At 42.0% G+C, this 18,444-nt stretch overlaps 1 protein-coding gene across 2 annotated transcripts in view; it reads left to right on the forward strand.

Moving 5' to 3' along the window:
• Positions 1 to 301: 301 nt before the first annotated feature.
• LOC132111043 (girdin-like) overlaps positions 302 to 18,444 on the forward strand; it is a 38,817-nt gene continuing 20,674 nt past the window's right edge. For both annotated transcript variants that reach the window (XM_059518214.1, XM_059518215.1), the window contains exons 1-7: positions 302 to 700; positions 791 to 888; positions 14,347 to 14,455; positions 16,302 to 16,371; positions 18,103 to 18,161; positions 18,276 to 18,359; positions 18,438 to 18,444. The exon at positions 18,438 to 18,444 is cut by the window's right edge and continues 134 nt beyond it. In XM_059518214.1, the coding sequence (XP_059374197.1) occupies positions 629 to 700; positions 791 to 888; positions 14,347 to 14,455; positions 16,302 to 16,371; positions 18,103 to 18,161; positions 18,276 to 18,359; positions 18,438 to 18,444 (499 nt within the window). In that variant the 5' untranslated portion in view covers positions 302 to 628. The remainder of the gene's footprint in view (positions 701 to 790; positions 889 to 14,346; positions 14,456 to 16,301; positions 16,372 to 18,102; positions 18,162 to 18,275; positions 18,360 to 18,437) is intronic.

An 18,444-nucleotide genomic window follows, 5' to 3' on the forward strand; every position in this document is an offset into this window, starting at 1 on the left:
CAGGAGAAAAAACTATTTTCAAGAAAATACTTGTTCATTTATCAAAACAAAAGAATATAAACAGATTGAACCATGTCCTCTTAATAATCAAACTGTTGACCTTTAACTAATCCTACTTTAACCTACCCATAACCAGCAAACCTGTGCTAACCAACCCATATCACTCCTCACTAACAGAAGAGTAGCTTCACACTCGCTTTTAATCATTGCATCATCTGTTTAAACCACTCGTGGATTTTCAAGGTTCAGATGGATGAGAGGTTTAGTGTTATTCTCCACGGGGTGTGTTCTCGGTGTGGCACGCGCACTGTGTTCTGTTCTGAGTCAGTGTTTGGAGCAGCTCTGGAGTGTAGACACACCGCAGGACGAGAGTCGAAGGCGGAGCTGACTCAGTCTCTCACTGCAGGAGCTCACAGGCGGTGCTTTGTTCGAGGATCTCGACACGTCACGCCGAGTCTAACGGGAAACAGCGGCTTCTCAGTCGGGATGAAGGCACGGATCGCGCCGCGCTCGTCCGGCGGAGAATAAGCGCGAGGATCTGCTCACGCGGCGGAGGAGAATACCGACAGCATGAGGAGCGCGTTATAGACGCGTCCGTCTCCAGGCTCCGCCGCTTTACTCCCACGCGATGGACACGACGGAGCGCGACGCGTTCACGCCTCTGCTGGAGGACTTTCTGCGCTCTCCTCTGGTGTGCTGGGTGAGTGAGGAGCGCGTCTGCCGCGCCGCGCCCCGCCGCGTCGCGATGGCGTGCTGAGCCTCATGTGTGTGTGTGTGTGTGTGTGTGCAGGTGAACACGGTCTCTCCGCTGGGCTCCGGAGGCTCTCATCTGTCGGACTTCATGACTTTAGTGGACGGGGTTCATCTCAATGACGTCATGACTGACATGTGAGTATCTGCGCAGCGCATACTAGCGACCTAACCGCAGGGTTACTGCAAACTAACACATACAAACATGCATGTACTATTAACCAGGGTGCGATTTGCCGGGGGGGTTACATTGACACTGGTCAATGTATCCCTGCCTCTGCTTAATTATTTTTTATCCCCGGTAGATATAAATTTATCCCCCCCTCAAAGTGATCAGTGCTATTACACTATTGGCGAGATGGATCACAAAACTTATCACGGATCCGTGGTTTCAATTTTATTTTAAAATGCGCTACTTTGGCTGGCGCTCAGCCTCTCTGTATTCACTACTCCTCTGACTCGATGTCCCGCCCACGGCGCTATCTGATTGGTTACACCTCACGAGTAACAGCCTATCAACACTTGCGAGACGGTTGAAGCCGGTCCACTGGGCAGTGGAGTTGCTGACTTGGCGACAAATCTAGTGACTTTTTGGAAAATCATTATTTAGTCTCAGAGACTCTGGTGCTGCCGCACGAGTGCGAGGTCTCTCTCTCTCTCTCTCTCTCTGTATCTGCTGTGTTCAGCGAGCGCAGTCAGGAGCAGCACTTTCAGTTAAAAAAAAAAAGATATTCTGTTGCTTTTTAACTCTATTTTACAAGCAATCAGTCACAGCACAACCACAGACTATATTGTATGTGTATTTGATTTCATTAGTGCAGATTAATGTTTGAGAGCTGGTTATGTAGTCTTAATGGACCGCGTTTCAGTCATTAATAATATTCATTCCGTTGTCTGACAACAGAAATTAAATTAAATTATTAAATTGCATTATGTGAGCATAGGGAGGCAATACAATACGACACACTTACGTGATAAATATGCTAATTAGCGCATGGCTCATCTGGTTCATGTTCTCATGATTTATTTTTATGAATTAAAATGTTTCAAAACATCCCCCCTCTGTTTTTTTCACAAATCGCACCCTGCTATTAACCATGGGTTTAAAAAAACTTACTATGGTTAATCCACATCAACCATGGGTTACTATAGTTAAACCACGGTAATCACAAATAAACCAGGGTTTTACTCCACTATGTGCAGTTTAACCGTGGTGTTTGTAGTAAAGCTGTGGTTATAGAAATGGTAATCAGTCCAGCAGAAGAAGATGTTTCCTCCGGTGACAGCGTGGCTGATTCAGGCTGGATGAAGCTGCTCCGACTGGAGCGTGGTGTTATGTCCAGCTCTTACGGGTTTACTGTAGTGTGAAGAGGTCAGTATAATATGCTGAATCACAGTAACTGTGATCACATGACTGATGCTTGTCATCATGAGTGTCGTTCTGCTTTTATACTGGAGCTCAGTCAGTCTGACAGATCTGAGGATCACAGCTAACTCCCGAGTCACTTCTGATTGGTCAGAGCAGCGTCCAGCTGAAGTCCACAGCTCTGTCCATCACCATCAGCGGAGGTCAGCTCAGGACACGAGTGTCACGATGTGTCCAGACTCCCATCAGTGACTGTGTGGGCTTGATAAGTCCTGTCATGTCACACTATAATAATGAAGGGACACGAGTGTGCTCACTGGCTGTGGTCTGTGATGTTTGTGTGTTCACAGATGTGTTCAGCTGCTGCACGCACACACACACACACACACACACACACACACACAGACACACACCACTGAGGTGTGCAGGTGCTGCACGCACACACACACACACACACACACACACACACACACACACACCACTGAGGTGTTCAGCTGCTGCACGCACACACACACACACACACACACACACACACAGCACTGAGGTGTGCAGGTGCTGCACGCACACACACACACACACACACACACACAGCACTGAGGTGTGCAGGTGCTGCACGCACACACACACACACACACACACACACACACACAGCACTGAGGTGTGCAGGTGCTGCACGCACACACACACACACACACACACACACACACACAGCACTGAGGTGTGCAGGTGCTGCACACACACACACACACACACACACACAGCACTGAGGTGTGCAGGTGCTGCACGCACACACACACACACACACACACACACAGCACTGAGGTGTGCAGGTGCTGCACACACACACACACACACACACAGCACTGAGGTGTGCAGGTGCTGCACGCACACACACACACACACACACACACACACAGCACTGAGGTGTGCAGGTGCTGCACGCACACACACACACACACACACACACACACAGCACTGAGGTGTGCAGGTGCTGCACGCACACACACACACACACACACACACACACACACACCACTGAGGTGTGCAGGTGCTGCACACACACACACACACACACACACACAGCACTGAGGTGTGCAGGTGCTGCACGCACACACACACACCACTGAGGTGTGCAGGTGCTGCACGCACACACACACACCACTGAGGTGTGCAGGTGCTGCACACACACACACACACACACACACACACACACACACAGCACTGAGGTGTGCAGGTGCTGCACGCACACACACACACACACACACACACACACCACTGAGGTGTGCAGGTGCTGCACACACACACACACACACACACACACACACACACACAGCACTGAGGTGTGCAGGTGCTGCACGCACACACACACACACACACACACACACACACACACCACTGAGGTGTGCAGGTGCTGCACACACACACACACAGCACTGAGGTGTGCAGGTGCTGCACGCACACACCCACACACACACACACACACACACACACTCTACCTCCTTTAGTGGACTTTGCTATCCTAGGAACTACCAAAAGTCCAGTGTTTTGTGACCTTAGGGTGCGTGATGGATTGTAGCGTGGTAGAAGGCTAGTTAGGTACACAGGAGCTAAACCATTTAGGGCCTTATGGGTATAGTCAGCCGCAAATGTGTCTTGACCCCAAAAAAATTCTAACAAAACGTTACTCAGTGGTTTACAGTAGTATCATATGTACTTAAAAACATACTAAAAGTTTACCAAAGTTTGACTCCAAGAAAGGCCCCGTTTTCAAAATGGCAGCCGCCAGGTCCTTAAAATGACCATTACTCCTTTGTATTCCACCGAGACCAGAAATATTGATGCCTGATACATGTTTTGGCCATGTACTATTCTAATTAGCATATTTGCATGATAGATAAGTGATTACAAGTCCAATTATATATTAAAGCAATTGGTTACATGCATATTTATGGGAAACTATGTACAATTTCCCTTAAGTACAGGTACATGTAAAAAAAAAAATAGAATATCATGGAAAAGTTTTTTGTAGTTTTTGTAGTGTTTTGTTATTTTTTTATAATTTAATTTAAAAAAGCAAACTTTTTATATTCTAGATTCATTGCACAAACTGAAATATTTAAAGAGTTTTTTGTTTGAGTTCTGATGGTATATTAAAGAAAGAAAAGCGTTTTTTAATGAAGCCAGTCTGATCTGGAGCCACGATAGTAGGGAGAATGTTCTCCAGTCTTAGAGCTAGAACCTTTGGCAATATTTTACAGTCCACATTGAGCAAAGATATAGGCCAAAATGAGTTACAGCTCAGAGGGTCTTTTCCTTTCTGTTGCTTGATAAAACATTTGCAGAAGACGGCCTTTAGAGAATGATTCCTCAAATACAGCAAGTAGAAGAGGCATTAGTTTCCCTTTAAACATTAAAAAAATTATACTGTAAAGCCATCTGGCCCTGGAGCTTTTGAGTTTTGCAGGTTTGAGAGAGCTGCATTAAGTTCTTCTAAATGTAGAATTTTCTCCAAATCTGCATTATTGTTAGAGGTAATTTGTGGCATTTTAATGGAGTTAAAAAAAGAGTCAAGTTCAGAAGGGTTATAATCAATTTCAGATGAATATAGGGCTATATAGAATTGTTCAAAGACCGAACTGATTTCTAATTCGTCCTTTGTGACCCTGCCATCATCTCTACGAAGAGATGTTATAATGTTTGTAGTTGAGCACTGCCTTATTTGTTGTGCAAGAATTTTCCTAGATTTATCAAAGTGTTCATATAATTTAGAGTGAGATTGAAGCAGAAATCTTTCTGCCTGTTCAGGTGTTATTAGATCAATCTCTGTCTGCAGCTTTGTTCTTTCCCTTAAAACTTCGGGTAAGGGATTGATTGCAAATTTCAAGTCCAATTGTTTAATCTGATTGATGAGGTCGTTTAGTTGCTGGCTTCTTTTTTTCCTGTCCCATGATGAAAAAAAGATTATTTCCCCCCTAATATAGGCTTTTAAAGAAAAAGTGTGGCTTTGCTGGTATCTGGGGTATCATTGATGAAAAGATAAGATTCTACTATTAATAAAACCTACAAAGGATGAATCAGAAAGAGTTAAATTATTGAAGCGCCATGTCTTCTGAATTGCCGATTTGGGAAAAGCTATAAAACCACTGGTCTGTGATCCGAGATTACAATAGATTCATATTTACAGTCAGTTACAGAAGTTAAAAGTTTGTCATCTATTAAAAAGTAGTCGATTCGTGAATATGAATGATGCACTGGGGGAAAAAATACAACTGTTTAATATTTGGATATAAAAAATGGGCTGGGCTTCAGAGCGAGGGTACGATGAGCGCGATCTAACACCTCTGAGTCTGACTGAAGACCAGACTTCTTCTGAGAAGAAGCCACACATAAAGTCAGTAGGCTGGTCATTCTCCACATCTTCAGGTATGCCAATTATCCGCAGGTTTTGGTGGCGACTCCTATTCTCGAGATCTTATTGTTGCTCTTGGAACTTCTGTATTTGATCTTTCAAATTTGAAATTGTGGTTTCCATTGTGTCTAGCGAGGTGTGTTGGGTCAGTTTTAACCAACTGAAGAAGTATTTTGTCCTCTGGTGTCAAAGATTGCTCCGCATGGCTGTGACTTGTGTTGTTGCTAGCGGCGGGCTCCATGTTAGCTTGCTTTAAGTTGGGACTGTCGAGCTGTGTCTGTCTTGTCATCGAGTTTTTGCTTGTCATTTTGGAAATTCTCGGTTGACCGTAGATGCAGGTTGTTAATAGAAACAAAGTTATCCCTTTCCAAAGTATATTTAAATGTATCTTAATGCAAATAAAATGAAATTATGTGAGAGCGCAGGCGAAAAGCGACTACCACCTCTTCTTTCTGCCGGAGGTCTCCAAATCCCGTATTTTCTAATAATATTACCAAGGAGCAACATGTATATTGAAAATTAAAAAGGACCTAGTACAGATCCTTGTGGCACTCCATATTTTACTGGTGATAAAAGAGATGACCCCATTTAAATAAACAAAATGGTAGCGATCGGACAGGTAGGATCTAAACCATCTTAGAGCCTGCCCTTGAATACTTGTATAGTTTTGTAATCTATCTATGAGTATGTCATGATCTATTTCTTGAGAGAGTGAGTATTACTGTTATACCATGGCACAGTACGTTTTTCTCTAACCTTTTTCAATTTGATGGGGGCAACAGCTTCTAATGTATTAGAGAAAATAGTGCCCATGTTGTCAGTAATTTCGTCTAATTCATGTGTATTTTTGGGTACAAATAGCAGTTGAGATAGATCAGGCAGGTTATTTGCGAATCTGTCTTTGGTGGCTGGAACAATAGTTCTGCCCAGACGGTGACGCTCAGAGATGTCAAGTAACGAAGTACAAATACTTTGTTACCTTACTTAAAGTGGTAGTTCACTTTCAAATTAAATTTTGGTATGTTTTAGCCTACTTCAAGGACATCCAAGATGTAGGTTTCTTTGTTTCCGCAGTAGTTTCCGCTCTGGCTTAGTCTGCGCAAGCGCGGAAAGCACCAGAAGTGATCTCTCACGCATTAGGCTTAGAGATTAGGCTTAGCCTAATCTCTGAGAGTAAAGGTTTTTCAAATTCTAACTAAATATTAATTGAGTCTTAAAAGCATAATGTAGACAGAGTATTTACGCTAATGTTTGCATTATTCTTTTATGTCAGCTGCTAGTGGCAAAGCAAATCCGGCCCGATTAAGGCCCGAGTACAGCTATACTAGTTACCTCCCCAACACCGGACATAGCAGATGTATGTAGCAAATACAGGAAGGTATCAATCAAGAAGGTATCAGGATTATGAGTTAATTTTAATTAATCATTCATTTTGACAGCACTAATGTATATTGTAAATAGACAACCATACTAGGGTTGTGCTGATAGACGCTAGTATCGTGTATCGACAATCGTAAGAGATATCGACATAAGCAGATTTCTCTGTCGATAATCAAGACGATATTAGGCTCATTTTCCTATTAATGTATTAGATTATAATAATAATAACTATTATTTTTATTTTTATTAGGGAGCTTATTATAATTTGGCTATCAAACTGCCCAGTTATTTCACTTCAGCACCGCATTTCACACACACACACACACACACACACAGCGCGCGCGAACGCAGGAGGATTACAGCCTGTAGTCACTGAAACTGTCCGCTTTGACTCGGATAACTCATAAATCCATGAAATGAAAGAGATAGAAAACGAGGAGTTGATGTCCCACTCATTTAATGGCTGCTACACGGCAACGCGCTCTTCTCAAACATGAGAGATTAACTCTTTCTTGGTGTCACAAATAAAGTAAAGACAAAATATTAACAAGGCGGCAGAGCAAATTTATCATCCATAGTGCATGGTTCTCACGTAGTCCTTCTCTTAAAGACTGATCACTTAACTTATAAAACACACTATGTGGTGATGACGTAGAAGGACTACGTGAGAACCACTATGGATAATAAGTTCAATCTGCAGCCTTGTTATTATTTTCATGCACACCGCACTATAATGTGATGCATGCAAAATACAGAGTTTCGTCACCATCCACAAACAGATGTACATCATCTGCAGATATAAGGTGTTTCATTGCACTTTAACAAGTAATCTAAATGGCCTTTATACTGTATGTGCACTATATTAAACGAGCCCTCACTAACTGAGTTTAATGCACAGTTATGTTAGATGCATCTCATTCTTGTTTCTGTGACGGTGCGTCAGTCTCGTCATGAGGCGTGCGGTCCGGAGCGCTGTATGACTGATGCATCAGTTCAACTCAACTTCACTACAAATATATCAACTTACCTGTTTTAAATACTTTATATTTAAATGTTCGTTTATGCCCAATATTAGTGTTAAACTGATGGACTCTAAATGAAATCTGCTATTGATTTTCACCGTTGACTGATTTTGCAGAACATTTAGACTGATAACTTCCCTGCGCAGATATGGACGCGTGATATGACAGTTGCGTGATATGACAGTTGTCCGACTATGTATGAACTAGCTGTTTTAAATACAGTATTTTTATATTTAACGTTAGTTTATCAGTATGTTTGAAAGTATATTTTTTCGATTATTGGTGACACCAAAGGCCTCTCTCGCGCACCTGCGAGGTTTAAAACACTCAATAGTTATGCTATGACAAGAACAAAGAGTCTCTCTCTAGCTCCACCCATCCACGATAATATCGTGTATCGTCGATCTCACGGGCTGACGATATGACGATCTGAAAAATGACCATATCGCCCAACACTAAACCATACAAGAGTAATTGTTCCTAAGCCTGCAACAATTTTCTTGTCCATTGCCCTCACAGATTCCTGCAGCTAAGCTTGGATGTACATTTACATTCCATTAAAGCTTATTGATGACATGCCTCTGAAGTTTGACTTTTTGCACCATAACAATACTTCTAGGCAACTAGTCATCATATCTCTAGTTCTTTAATGTATTTGCATTGTAAAGTGCGTTCATTTTCAATGGGCATATATGCGGCTGAAACAGGTAGTGCAGCCCAAACTTTTCAACATGAACATTTTAATATAACATTATAGCCATTATGGCCTACGGCCTTTAGAAAAATGTTTTTTTGAGGAGGGGTAGTGCACAATAGGCCCCTGTGGCGCGGACTAAACTTTTGTTCTTAATGACATTTTTTTCCCTTACATTACTTTTACTTTTATACTTTAAGTAGTTTTGAAACCAGTACTTTTACAGTACTTTTGAGTAAAAAGTTTGAGTTGATACTTCAGCTTCTACAAAAGTCTTTTTAAACCCTAGTATCTATACTTCTACTTGAGTAATGAATGTCAATACTTTTGACACCAGTGGTAACGCTAAGCCATATACCGTAATTTTCGGACTATAAGTCGCACCTGAGTATAAGTCACATCAGTCCAAAAATACGTCATGACGAGAAAAAAAAACATATATAAGTCGCACTGGACTATAAGTAGCATTTATTTAGAACCAAGAACCAAGAGAAAACATTACCGTCTCCAGCCGCGAGAGGGCGCTCTATGTCTTCAGTGTAGACTACAGGAGCACTGAGCAGCATAGAGCGCCCTCTCGCGGCTGAAGACGGTAATGTTTTCTCTTGGTTCATGTCAAATTGATTTTGATAAATAAGTTGCACCTGACTATAAGTCGCAGGACCAGCCAAACTATGAAAAAAAGTGTGACTTATAGTCCGGAAAATACGGCAGTTAATATCAGTGATACGCAGCATGCACTATACAAGGAAATGATCTGTAACATCATCACTTTGAGGTACGATATCTATATCAGTAAGATCGATTCCATGCGATATAATTAAATCTAGTGTATGATTAAAGCGATGAGTGGGCCCGGTGACATTTTGCTTGACTCCAAAAGATTTTATTAGGTCAGTAATCAGCAGCATTAGTCGTGAAAAGGCTTCGCAGAAGAGATCTGCTGAAGGAAGTTCACACTTCCTCTCATTATATCATGTGTAAATAAGCGATGTGGTGTGTGTAGCTTCAGTGATTGTACAGGTGTGATTGCTTATAAAGGCACAGACAGATGTGATAATTCTGCTTCAGTGTGAGAGTGAACCACTAACCATAGCAGCACCATCAGGTCTCACGCTGATCCCCTTTAAAGTGTGCTTTAAGCACAGCACCACGTCTGAGCGGAGACGCCTCGTGTGTTTGAAACAATGACATGCAGTCACAACAGAAGTACATGACACAGATCACCACTTTTGATAAAGCACTCAGTGAATCCATGAATATAGTTCAGATACAGATATAAGACACATGCTGCGCTACACTGTACTGAGGATAGACAACTGTACACGTGCACAGACTTTCACAGGCCATCACCAAACACGCACACACACACACACACACACACACACACTCTCAGAACAGACGCTTGAGAATGAAACCGAGGAGGCTGCTGGATGAACAGAATCCTTCTGAACTGGGTATTTTAGAGAGAAGACCCCCATACAGCAGTGTGAACTGTAATGAAGATGAACATGAGGAGTTCGTACTGTTTTCAACACCGAAGCTAAAGGTATAGTGCTCCAGTGAAGAATCAGCACGGTGTGTTTCTCTGAGACTCAGCAGCTCTGCTGGGGCTTTGACTAGAACTTTCTTCATTAGAGAAGTTGAGGAAAAACAGACTTATTATGTAACTGTAGATTTACAATATTAACCCACAGTCTTGTTTATGGAACTGATGTACAAGCCCGATTCCAAAAAAGTTGGGACAGTGTACAAATTGTGAACGAGAATGCAGCGATGTGGAAGTCTCAAATTTCTATATTTTAATCAGAATACAAAATAGATGACATATCAAATGTTTACTGAGAAAATTTATAATTTTAAGGAAAAATACGTTGATTTTAAATTTCATGGCATCAACACATCTCCAAAAAGTTGGGACAAGGCCATGTTTCCTGAGCCCATGTTGTGATTTCCATTACAGTATCATTCCTGTATGTGATGCAGTGCCGTCTAAGGCCTGAAGATCACGGGCATCCAGTATGGTTTTCCAGCCTTGACCCTTACACACAGAGATTGTTCTAGCTTCTCTGAATCTTTGGATGATATTATGCACTGTAGTCAAGTCAAGTCAAGTCACCTTTATTTATATAGCGCTTTAAACAAAATACATTGCGTCAAAGCAACTGAACAACATTCATTAGGAAAACAGTGTCAATAATGCAAAAATGATAGTTAAAGGCAGTTCATCATTGGATTCAGTTATGTCATCTCTGTTCAGTTAAATAGTGTCTGTGCATTTATTTGCAATCAAGTCAACGATATCGCTGTAGATGAAGTGTCCCCAACTAAGCAAGCCAGAGGCGACAGCGGCAAGGAACCGAAACTCCATCGGTGACAGAATGGAGAAAAAAACCTTGGGAGAAACCAGGCTCCCTATTTATATCTAGCTATTCTGTAGATGATGATAACTTCAAACTCTTTGTAATTTTTCTCTGAGAAACTCTTTCTGATATTGCTCCACTATTTTCCACTATACACGCCGCAGCATTGGGGGAATTGGTGATCCTCTGCCCATCTTGACTTCTGAGAGACACTGCCACTCTGAGAGGCTCTTTTTATACCCAATCATGTTCCCAATTCACCTAATAAGTTGCAAATTGGTCCTCAAGCTGTTTCTTATATGTACATTTAACTTTTCCGGCCTCTTATTGCTACCTGTCCCAACTTTTTTGGAATGTGTAGCTCTCATGAAAAAGTTTGAGATTTGTAAATTATTCCATTCCTTTTTTACTCACAATTTGTACAGTGCCCAACTTTTTTGGAATCGGTTTTGTATAAAATCAGTGTGACGTTTGTAACCATGCTGATGTTGTTAAACCTTAAGTGAATAAATTCTAAATCGAAACTTCAAACAAAACAAAAAAATGTGTTTGTAAACTTTAGTGCAAATAAATGAGTAGGGATGCATCAATCTAATTCTTAGGATCGGTATCGGCTCCAATACTGACATTTCAGACAAGACCGATCCGAATCCAATATTGTGCGCATACTATTCTGTGTTATTGTTAAGCCCCACGAAAGGCACAAAAACATTATAAGGCACCAAAACGTATTTCTGAAGCTGTTCAAAATGAGGTACAGATTAATATTGAAGTCATTAAATTCAGTTCACACAAACTCTACTCTCCACTGCTGCGTCTGTCTGTCATCCTCCATTCAGTGTTCAGACTGTGTCTCGTTCTGTTACTACAGACAGAACCATGAAACTCCCTTCAAGAGGGCACAGTAACTGAAGTTTAAAACTGTTGAAAGAAAAAGCTCATTAAACTAACGCATAGGTTTAATACACTACGAAGCAATATCTCTTGCGTTTCTCTGACTCGGAGGACTGTGCAGCTGCACACTGTGACTCTGTGTTTCAAGCTCATCATTCTGAGCACAGGATGTGCAGAAGCGCTCTGTGACGCTTTATACTGGTGCCTTTATTATTATTATAATACTGTTCTGTGCAATCAGAGATTATTAATAGTATATGAGCGTGAGGGATCCTCAAGGGTTCGTTTATGTACAAGTAGAAATGGTAGTGGGAGTTTCCGATAAGAGAAACGGGAGCAAGAGAGCAGGTCCCAGTTGAAGGATTTATTTAAATTATCCTTGCATGCTTGGATTGCTACAGGTGCATGCCCATAAGAGGTGCATGTGGGCGTATGGGTGCGTGTGGGGTAGAAGAAACAAACATGCAGTAGTCCCTCTTCTTGCACAATCAACAAGTGAATCACTTTACCTATACATATAGACTACCTTCTGATACTTGTCCAGGCATGTCTTGACTTGTAAAGCCTTTCCTAAGCATTAAAGGTCATAGACATAAAGATACCTCTGGATGGAGTTGTTGGGTTTTCATACAAATAGTCTTCTATATTCTTGTTCTGTTCTATCAAATGTTGCTGCCTTTATTACTGTGCTATACATTTAAAATAAACTTATTTTATATTTCCATATAAATATATTTACTTGTTTTTACATTAATGTATTTTACAATACAAAGTTCAATGTATAACATTTTACCAGATTTTAGACTTTTTTCATTTTTATTTGTAAATAGATTTTATAAAATTATATTGCACCTGTGATTTTTCTAGAATCTAGAGTATATTTTGCTGCTGAATTATCAACTAACCTAGTTTATAATAGTATTTTTGTCATAGATTATGATTATATATTTTTTAATTTGTTATTTTTCATGAAAATGAAGCTGTGTATATGTAGTAGATTGTGATCAGGTCAACACAGAGAAGTAATTCTACATTGAATTAAACAAATAAAAAAAACTGCTGGTATCGGATTGGATCAGTATCGGCAGATACTCTGAATTTTCTATATCGGATCGGATTGTTTCTGAAAAATGGTATTGTTGCATCCCTATAAATGAGGCGTCACATGACAGAATCAGCCTATCTGTGCTCGTGCTGTTGCTCACATTAAAGCACCATTCGGTTCGTAAGATGAGAAAGTTTAAATGTATTGTCTACCTTGGAGAAAAACTGGTTTCTATTTAATGTGGATGTGGGTCTTCTGAGCGTATTGTCTGCTTGTGTTTGGAGAGTGTACAGTGCCTTGTGTTAATCATTTAATCCCCAATCTTTCCCAGACATGAAAATATCCAAATGATGTGTCGTTAGTAACCATTTGAAATCATCAATAATTATTATTATTTATGTTTTTGGAAAAGTGTTTGAAAAATTTTGTTTTATTGTCGGTCACAATTGTGACCGGTGGGATAATATGTGTACTGAAATAACATATTTCTGCAGTCAGAAAAATAGTTATATATCTCAGCCCAGCTATGTTAAACTGTTTGTTCACATTCTATGGTTATTATTATGCATAAAAAAAACTTATGCAACATTGATATGAACAAAAAACATCAACGCATTTCAAAATTGTTTCTTTTTTGTAACATATATCATCACATTTTTTATGTCAGTGCTATCATTAATATTGAATATTTTTATTTTTAACATGAATTTTTTTTATTTAGTGCAATATTATGTCTCTCTCTATATATATGTAAACCTAAGTTCACTGTAATCCCACTATTGTGACCATCAACATGTTTACTCATTCTATGACCACACTCAACAAAACTCAATATATGTCAATGAACATATATTAATACTAGACACCCTAAAGATCATATGTACCAAAAATCTTTGTCATATCTTTGTTAGCATACTTTACTAACCTTTAGTTTTGGAGCTTTGATGCAGCATCATCTTCTCAAGGTGCACACAGGAGATAAACGGCACTAATCATGTGAGACTGCACATATTTCATTGAGATCCTTTATTTTTTCCATACTTGCAGAAAGTGCAGTAAAACATCAGTCAGTAAGGTTTTTAGAGCTTTATATGTGACTGCTGGGATTAAATGGGATAGGCTAATTGTTTAATTTGTGGTAACATGTTCCAATATTAATGACCTGTAGGGTCATTAAAAGCAAATGTTGTGCAGATGTTCCCTCCGGACTTCACTTTAGCTCACTACTGTAGGATATGATGTTCAAAGCAGGAGGAAATTAAGATGCTCAGGCACATGCCTTGATAAAGAAATTACAGGGAAAATATTCTTCTGGATAAAAAATTGATATTTGCTGAAAAATGTATATGGATTGCTAAATATGCTAAAAATAAGAAGCAAAAATGTCTGCTGAGCTGAACGTGTGTGTGGTTTGTTCTGACAGAAACCCAAAGAGCAGCGTTCAGCGAGTCCACAGGAAGGTCAGGAACGACCCGGCACTGCGCATCCAGAACCTATCCCTCCTCGTGCAGCAGATCAAGTCCTGCTATCAGGTGATCTCTCACACCACATCATGAGCATTTGTTGATCGAACAGTATTGTTGTGGCAGCTTTGTCAGTATGGCCTATACACTGCTATGGTTATTATTGTCAGTCATACAGTTCTCAATCCTTGAACTTTGTGATTCACTCTCTTCAGTTCTCACACTCGTCAGTCTGTGTCTGTGACCACATGAGTGCTGCTTTTCCTCTCAGTAATCATATGTTCAGCGCTGGAGCAGGAGTTAGGAGCTGATGGGTCTGAGCTGCTGCTGGATATCACAGGAGTATTTCATGTGGCTCAAGCCTGCGCTGAGGTTCAGAGCTAAACATGAGTGTTTGTTTACTGAGCGTCCTGTAGCTAATGTGTGCATTTTAGTGTTCCTCTCGGCTGTGTCAATGTCAATGTCACCTTTATTTATATAGCGCTTTAAACAAAATACATTGCGTCAAAGCAACTGAACAACATTCATTAGGAAAACAGTGTCAATAATGCAAAATGACAGTTAAAGGCAGTTCATCATTGGATTCAGTTATGTCATCTCTGTTCAGTTAAATAGTGTCTGTGCATTTATTTGCAATCAAGTCAACGATATCGCTGTAGATGAAGTGTCCCCAACTAAGCAAGCCAGAGGCGACAGCGGCAAGGAACCGAAACTCCATCGGTGACAGAATGGAGAAAAAAACCTTGGGAGAAACCAGGCTCAGTTGGGGGGCCAGTTCTCCTCTGACCAGACGAAACCAGTAGTTCAATTCCAGACTGCAGCAAAGTCAGATTGTGCAGAAGAATCATCTGTTTCCTGTGGTCTTGTCCTGGTGCTCCTCTGAGACAAGGTCTTTACAGGGGATCTGTATCTGGGGCTCTAGTTGTCCTGGTCTCCGCTGTCTTTCAGGGATGTAGAGGTCCTTTCTAGGTGCTGATCCAGCATCTGGTCTGGATACGTACTGGATCCGGGTGAATGCAGTGACCCTCTGATCTGGACACAGACTGGATCTGGTGGCTACTGTGACCTCGGAACAAGAGAGAAACAGACAAATATTAGTGTAGATGCCATTCTTCTAATGATGTAGCAAGTACATAGGGTGTTATGGGAAGTGTTTCCGGTTCCGGTTTACCTAATTAATGCAGCCTAAAAATCCTTTAACGGATTTGGATATTAAAGGCATATTAGTATGTTATGTGTATGCCAGGTTAAAGAGATGGGTTTTTAATCTAGATTTAAACTGCAAGAGTGTGTCTGCCTCCCGAACAATGTTAGGTAGGTTATTCCAGAGTTTAGGCGCCAAATAGGAAAAGGATCTGCCGCCCGCAGTTGATTTTGATATTCTAGGTATTAACAAATTGCCTGAGTTTTGAGAACGTAGCGGACGTAGAGGATTATAATGTAAAAGGAGCTCATTCAAATACTGAGGTGCTAAACCATTCAGGGCTTTATAAGTAATAAGCAATATTTTAAAATCTATGCGATGCTTGATAGGGAGCCAGTGCAGTGTTGACAGGACCGGGCTAATATGGTCATACTTCCTGGCTGTGTTCCTCTCATAGCAGCTGCTGAGATAATGACTAACCTCAGCATGTAGCTGCACGTCTGTGAGAGTGTGTGTGTGTGAGTGAGTGAACGTGAGCTCTCACACCGATTAGGCTGTCCTTAAGCACTGATCAGACTATCAGTAGTTAATCTGAAGAGACTTGTCATGATGTTCACAAACAGCCATAATCCTCCAGAATCTCAGACTCCTGCTGGAGAACAAGCAGCTGATGCTGGATCTGAATACTTTTACTCCACAGAAACAGTGACATGTTCATTCATGTTGACCAGAGGAGAGCTGGTCCCCTGATTGAATCTGGTTCTTTTCCAGGAGACGCTGCAGCAGCTGGTGGTGATGCCACTTCCTGATGTGCTGGTGCTGGGCAGGACTCCTCTCAGCGGTAGGTCTCGCCTCGCTCTAGCCTATTCTTGCTCTCGCCCTCACTGTCGCACATCACTCGCCCCTAACACCCGCACATCACTCGCCTCACTCTCGCTCACTCTCACAAATCACTCGCCTCACTCTCACACATCACTCGCCTCACTCTCACACAAATCACTCGCCTCACTCTCACACATTACTTGCCTCACTCTCACTCTCGCACATCACTCTTGCGCACTCTCGCACATCACTCACATCAATCTCGCCTTACTCTCACTTTCGCACATCACTCGTCACACTCCCGCTCACTCTCTCTCTTGCACATTACTCGCCTTGCTCTGGCTCACTCTTGCATATCACTTGCCTTACTCTCACTTACTCCCGCACATCATTCGCCTCACTCTCGCTCACTCTCACAAATCACTCACCTCACTCTCTCACAAATCACTCGCCTCATTCTCTCACAAATCACTCGCCTCACTCAAACATTACTTGCCTCACTCTCACTCTCGCACATCACTCTTGCTCACTCTTGCACATCACTCACATCAGTCTCGCCTTACTCTCACTCTCGCACATCACTCGTCACACTCCCGCTCACTCTCTCTCTTGCACATCACTCACCTCACTCTGGCTCACTCTTGCACATCACTCGCCTCATTCTAACTTACTCTCGCACATCAGTTGCCTCACTCTTGCTCATTCTCGCTCTCGCACATCACTCACCTCACTCTGGCTCACTCTTGCACATCACTCGCCTCATTCTAACTTACTCTTGCACATCCGTTGCCTCACTCTTGCGCACTCTCACACATCACTCTTGCTCACTCTAGCACATCACTCACATCAATCTCGCCTCACTCGCACATCACTTGCCTCACTTACTCTCACTCTCGCACATCACTCGTCACACTCCCGCTCACTCTCTCTTTTGTACACCACTTGCCTCACTCTGGCTCACTCTTGCACATCAGTCGCCTCACTCTCACTTACTCTCGCACATCAGTTGCCTCACTCTTGCTCATTCTCGCTCTCGCACATCACTCACCTGAATCTCGCACATCACTGGCCTCATTTAACTCACTCACACACATCACTAGCCACACTCCCACTCACTCTTGCACATCACTCGCCTCACTCTCACTTACTCTCGCACATCCGTTGCCTCACTCTTGCTCACTCTCGCTCTCGCACATCACTCGCCTCACTCTCGTACATCACTCTTGCCTCACTCTTGCTCACTATCGCACATCACAACCTTAGGTTAAGGTTCAGGGTTAAGACCTAGTTATTACCCAGTTATTGCAATAACTATAATGAGTACGTAGTATGTACATGTGGAACAGGACTGCTAGCAAACCTTTTAAATAGACTATAACCTTTCCACTTAGAAAACTAGAAATCAGTAGAATTAAGTTCTTGATGACTAATAGCTCATGAAAGTGTGATGAATGGCAGCATGCAGTTCAGCAGAATATCTGAAGAGAGACAGACATCTGGAAGCTTGTGCCGTGGTGCTGTAGTTCGCATGATGATGTCACTGTCAGGATCTGCATATGTTGTGCACAGGAAGTGTCCAGTGTTCAGGCACTGCATTTCCTGTCAAGAGCACACAGTACACACATGATGAACCTCAGCCATACGTCACAGCTTCACTTTAGTCTTCTGCGTGTGCTCCACAATGAGGCTGAAGAGCTGGTGTGGAGTCAGAGTTCAGCGTGTGTTGATCTGGATGTGTGTGTGTTCTCAGAGCAAGGACTGGAGGAGATGAGGAAGATCCTGCTGCTACTGCTGGGCTGTGCTGTACAGGTGACACACACTCTCTCACACACAAACACACACTCTCTCTCACATGCACACACACAAACACAAACAGGTCACATGATCAGTGTTCATGACTCTCTTTCTCTGTGTGTGTCTCAGTGTAACAGGAAGGAGGACTACATCGACCGGATCCAGACGCTGGACTTTGACACACGGGCAGCCATCGTCGCTCACATTCAGGAGGTGTGTGTCACATGATGTCACGAGCTGAGCTCATTGGGCAGCTGACCTCTGACCCTCTGTGTGTGTGTGTGTGTGCAGGTGACGC

Source organism: Carassius carassius, chromosome 30 (genome assembly GCF_963082965.1).
Source record: "Carassius carassius chromosome 30, fCarCar2.1, whole genome shotgun sequence".
NCBI lineage: Eukaryota > Metazoa > Chordata > Actinopteri > Cypriniformes > Cyprinidae > Carassius > Carassius carassius.